Consider the following 5,850-nt stretch of genomic DNA (forward strand, 5'->3'; position numbering starts at 1 on the left):
TTTAAATTGTTTATCGTCTTTTAGATAGTTTATTTTCTTTCTCTTGTATTATATATTCTTTTTCTTAATTGGTTTAACAATTTTTATTATTACTTTTCATTTTCTCTATATATCAAATATTTAAACTCTATTATGTATATAATATATATGTTAATTATTTATGTGTAGAATCCTATTGTTTTTCTTTAGTTTTTTTTTCATGTTTTTCTTATGATTGTTAAACGAACTTACCAATCAATCTTGTTTGTGTGTATAATGGAAAGAAAGTGAAGAAAAACTAGGTTTGAAAACATGACCATTAAGGATAGTATTGAGAAAATTTCTTGTGAGATCGACTTTGACTTTGGGATTATGAAGAATTAAGATAAAAATTATTTTGATATAATAAGATGTACTCATACAATAAAAGTGGGACAAATGTGTCAAAGTTTTTGTCTCAAAAGGAAAAGAATGACAAATCATAAAGTCATAAACATCATAAAAGTTATAAAAAAGAATGTTTATAGTCTTAAGAACCTGAAAGAACAATCTTTAAATACTACATGATTTAGTAATGATCTTGCATGCATTTGCAACTAGTTAGACAAGAAAGGTGAAATTGTGACATCTGAAGTTGAGACATGTAAATAAAAGAGTTTTGGTGGAGTTTGGCAAGTTGAACATGCTAAGAGGTAATAAAAGGAAAGAGTTGTAGTTTTGTGATCAACCTTGAAAGTCTTATAAATTAATTTGAGATTGATAAACATGTTGCAAATCTTTGGGGTCCAACACGAGTTTGGATTCATGTAGAGGGACTTATTTCCTCATTATCATAAATTATTATTTGTGAAGGGTGTGAATTGATACTTTAAAAAGTAAGACCAAGACCTTTTAGAGGTTTAAGGAGCAACATACATGATCTCGATAATCAAAAGGTAAGTACTTAGAATTGGACAATGAATTGAGGTTTGGATAATAACAATTTAATGAGTTTTGGAAGAAAGATTACATAAGGATGCATAAGATAATCACTGGTATACCTCAACAAAATAGTTTTGATAAGAGAATGAACAAAAATATTTTGGAGTAGATAATGTATATTTTACTTTGAGTTGGTATGCCTAAGTCCTTTTGAGGAGAAGCTGCAAACATTAAAATCTACATATAAATAAGAGTTTATCGTCTACTCTAAAGTTTAAGATTCGCAAAGAGGTATGAAGTAGAAAGTCAACAAATTACGATAATTTATGTTGAGATTACGCATATAAAAAATGATAAACTAAAAGTATAAATAGAGAAATGTATCTTCATTGAATACGTTAAAGGAGAAAAAAGATAAGTTATGGAGATTTGAACCTAGGGAAGCAAGATGTTTGGGCGATGCAAGATTAAGAGGTTTCATAAGTAATAACTTTATAATATATGATAAAAAAACTATAAAAAATGTAATTAAGTTTATGATGAAAAATAATGTAAGAGATTTTAATAAATATGAAACGAGGCAAATAATTAAGAAAAATAATAATTATATAATAAAAAAGTTTTTTTCAAATGAAATAAAATTAAAGACAATAAATGAATAAATTAAATATGTTTTAATAATTTAAAATATGAATATACAGATAGATGAAGTAAAATAAATATAAAAAATTCTTCTCTTACCATATATGAAGACAAAATATCATGATCCATTGCCATATCTGGTGAAAGGAGAATATTTCTGCTCTTAATAAAAGTAGGTTTAAAAATAATTGAGAAGTCATTCCTATTGTAGTTATAATTCTCTTATCATTACAAAAAAGGATCCATTATAAGATGTTTAATTATAATTAATAAGATAGAGACTATTACATAAAACTAATTAACTTTGTTAATCAAACATCATGATGGTTGAAGAGTCTTGTACGCAACACTCATCTCAACTGCGAAAGCGATAGATTTAATGGGAACTCATAGAAGCTCCACCCTCAACCCAAGTTCAATTCAGGGTTACAACATCTCTTTTATTTTATAAAATTCAAATTCAGTTGTTTTGGTGTAAGAGTTATGGTCAGAGAGGATTTCTCTTCTTTCTTCCTGGCAATCGTATTATTCTCCAACCTCTACTGCTCGTTTCTCATCTCTCTCAATTCTCAATAATCTTCTTGTTCTCATCTCTCTCAATTCTCAATAATCTTCTTGTAAGCATCAAACGAGAATACACTCAAGTCAATAAAGATGTAATACTCGATAATGATGTATCTATTTCTTGAAATATACGATATTTATATTAAACTTTTTTTATTGAACCATATTAAAGGATTAAACTGTATTTAAAGATTATATTTATAATAAAATTATTTAATTTCTAATTACGGATTAACTTTGTTAACTTCAATTGAACGTTTTAAACTATCCAATAATTCGATTAAAATGTTTCGGTTAACATTGAACGTAACTGATCTTAAACTATCGATCGACCAATGACCCAATTAACATGAACGTCTTAAACTACCCAATAATCTGATTAACATGTGTTTTGGTTAACATTGAACGTAACTAATCTTGAACTATCGATCGACCAATGATCCAATTAACATGTGTTTTGGATTAACTTTGTTAATCTTAATTGAACGTAACTCATCTTGAACTATAGATCGGCCAATGATCCAATTAACATGTGTTTTGTTAATCTTAATTGAACGTAACTCATCTTGAACGATCGGCCAATGATCCAATTAACATGTGTTTCGGATTAACTTTGTTAATCTTAATTTAACTGATCTTGAACTATCGATCGGTCTAATGACCCGATTAACATGTGTTTCGGATTAACTTTGTTAATCTTAATAACTTAACTGATCTTGAACTATCGATCGGTCTAATGACCCTATTAACATGTGTTTCGGATTAACTTTGTTAATCTTAATTGAACGTAACTGATACGTAACGATCGGCCCAATAACCCATTAACATGTGTTTCGACTTTATTCGATCAATCAGACTTTTTCGACTTTATTCGATCAATCAGACTTTGGAATGGGAGCCGAGACGTTATATCGCTCGGTCCCAAACATCAATATTTACTACAATTTTACAGTTTACAATTTTCTTTAAATTATAAAGAAAATGACAATGAAGAAGTGTAGAAAAGCTATTAATTTGAGGATTCGAGAAATGTACAATGAACTCCATAAAAGCTAAAGTTGAACCAAAAAGATGAAGCTTTTGAGAAGTAAGGAAAGCAACTAAAGAAAACAAAAATGTTGCTTCATAATGTATTTACACAAACTCACCCAAACAAAACCTAAGCCACTAAATTTCCAAAATACAACTAGATTGCAAATGCCCAGTGTATTCTTCCGGGCTCACAACCTTGGCCCAAGCCCCATTCTTCAGATCCAGCACAAAGCCCATATGCGGTTCCCCAAACCCACTCGACCCAATAACAAACATGCTCCCTTCCCACACTCCCACGCTCGCAACGTTCCGAATCTCACGCGGCACCTTCGCCACCTTCCGCCACGTCTCTCCCTGCAACACCACCACGTCGCCGCCGCGGCACATGTACATTTCCCCTTCCTTACCATCCCCACCGTCCACGCATGTTCGAGGACACGCGGCCGCATCCAAGAACTCCTCCTCCAACGGGCCCCACTTCCACGAGGCCACGTCGAAGACCTCCGCGCTCCGCTCGAACCGCCCCTGCATCTCCGTGCAGTAGCCACCCACGACGCGGAGCGCGCCGCGGCGGAACACGGCCTTGCACTCGTCGCGCTCGCGCGACATCTCCGGCAGCGGGACCCACACGTCGCTCGCCACGTCGTACGCAAGCGCTGACTTCAGCGCGTTCTTCTCCTCGTCGTGCCCGCCCGCTACGTACACCGTATGATCCTGATCAGACGCGCACGCGAAAAACGTCCTGGGCCCACCCGGCATGTCGGCCCCACGCCGCCACTTGGCCGACAGAAAGTTGTAGATAAAAACCGAATTCGACGCTTTCCACGAATCCGGGTCCCACCCGCCCATAACGACAAGCTCGTACCCGACACCCGCTATCTGACAGAACATGGGTAACCCGGAAGCGAGTTCGGGTCCCAAGGGCAACTCGCTCCACAGACCCGTTTCCGGTTCGAACACGCTCAGCCGATAAACCGGATTCGCAGAGGCCTTCGCAAGCAAGCCGGTTCGTGCCTTTTCGGATTCTATTTTGGATTGAACCGTGACAAGGATTTTCTGTGCGTGTTTTGTGGTTCTCCTCCGCCGGTGAAACTCCGGCGAGTGAATCTCGGAGCTCCACCCTTTGCATACGGATGCCACCGCCGCGAGTTGCTCGTACGGAACCCTAATCAAACAGTCTCGGGCAACGTCCTCTGGTAGACCTGAAATCAACTCCATGGTAAAACAGTACAGAAGCAAATACGAAAGACGATTCTGGTTTTATTATTGAATCAGAGAAATCCCATTAACAGCAACACGATTCAGAAATCGCAGAGAGAAAAGGGCGAAAAGTTTGAGTGAGGGTTTATGGAATTTGAAAAAAGAGAGAATCTTGAAGTTTGAAAGAGAGTGAGTGTGGAGAAGCGTTCGAGAGAGAGAGAGCATTTTATAGCAATCACAATGGGCCGCACATGGTCTTCCAGATAAGTTTTTCTGATTTTTAGATTTCTGAACACAAAATATAAATTTAAATATAAAAAAACGGTGGGTCTTCTAGAAGCTTTTCAGAAACCGGCAACTTGCAACCGGACTAGGGGTTAATATTGAAAGCAACCGTGCTCATCTTTTCTTCTTCCAACCACAACCATCAGATCTTGCTTTTTCTGATCAACACAAAAATAATCATCCATTCCAAAATTTTATTTTATTTTTATTGCAATAACAATTCATGTGTACCTCGGTTACTTGTCTTTTTCCACTCTCCATGCATGTCCATTCAAATATTATGCAACACACATTTTTATATTTTACTATTTTTATATTATTCTTCTGCACCACTTTTAAATTGTCCTTTCCGAGCTCGTCTAATTAGTGTCAGAAAATCATTTTCCAATTTTAAAATATATTTCTGGGAATAAAATAGCAAGCAAATCATGGGTGTTCTAGAAGGTTTTAAGCGGCAACTGGCAAAAGGATAAAAGTAGGAGTGAGGTGAGCATTGAATGAAAGCAACAATCTTGTTAAATAAACCCCATTGACTTGATAAGTTTCGTAATCCCAACCAAACTATTTAAAACAACTTTGATTAATCTCGTTGTCGGTTTTTTTTTACTTTAAATATGAAATTAATTTATTGCTTTTATTCATTTTTTAAATTTGAATTTATTTAATTATTTGATGAGCTATTTTAACTTTTACATTAATGTATTTTGTAATTTAGAATGTCATTTCCCCTCTTGCTTTAATTTTCTGTTGTTCATTTATTTTGATCTTTCATAATATTATCGGTGTCACTAAATGTCTTAAATTTGGTTACATTTAGGATAAAATTTAATAATATGTGTAAAAAGATGTAAAGAAAAATAATATATTAAATGAAATAGTTAATTAATGAATGAAAGTTAGTTATTAGTTTCCATTAATTGTAGATGGAGGTCTCAGCCCTCGGTCAGTGCTAACTGACCAGATTCATTAATCCTAATAGAAGATTAATAAAACCAAACAGTGATTAAACATTAGGTAATATGTTTTTAATTATGATCCAAAACTCTAATTCGACCTAATAACAAATGATTCATAGTAATCATATAAATAATCACGAGTTCTGAGAAAAATAAATAAATCATCATCACACATTAAATGTGTCAAATATCGAATACCAAAATCTTACTTTAGCATAATAGTGTATTTTGCACGTATCATCTAAATTAAAAGTTTCCAAATAAGAAAATA

At 34.3% G+C, this 5,850-nt stretch overlaps 1 protein-coding gene across 1 annotated transcript; it reads right to left on the minus strand.

The window, feature by feature from the left end:
• Window positions 1-3,102: 3,102 nt before the first annotated feature.
• Window positions 3,103-4,853, minus strand: LOC137835977 (F-box/kelch-repeat protein At1g80440). Its single transcript, XM_068644765.1, has one exon. The coding sequence runs from the start codon at window positions 4,354-4,356 to the stop codon at window positions 3,274-3,276; it is 1,083 nt and encodes a 360-aa protein (XP_068500866.1). The 5' UTR covers window positions 4,357-4,853; the 3' UTR covers window positions 3,103-3,273.
• Between the last annotated feature and the right edge of the window lie 997 nt (window positions 4,854-5,850).

The sequence above is a fragment of the Phaseolus vulgaris genome, chromosome 5, assembly GCF_000499845.2.
Source record: "Phaseolus vulgaris cultivar G19833 chromosome 5, P. vulgaris v2.0, whole genome shotgun sequence".
Taxonomy (NCBI): domain Eukaryota; kingdom Viridiplantae; phylum Streptophyta; class Magnoliopsida; order Fabales; family Fabaceae; genus Phaseolus; species Phaseolus vulgaris.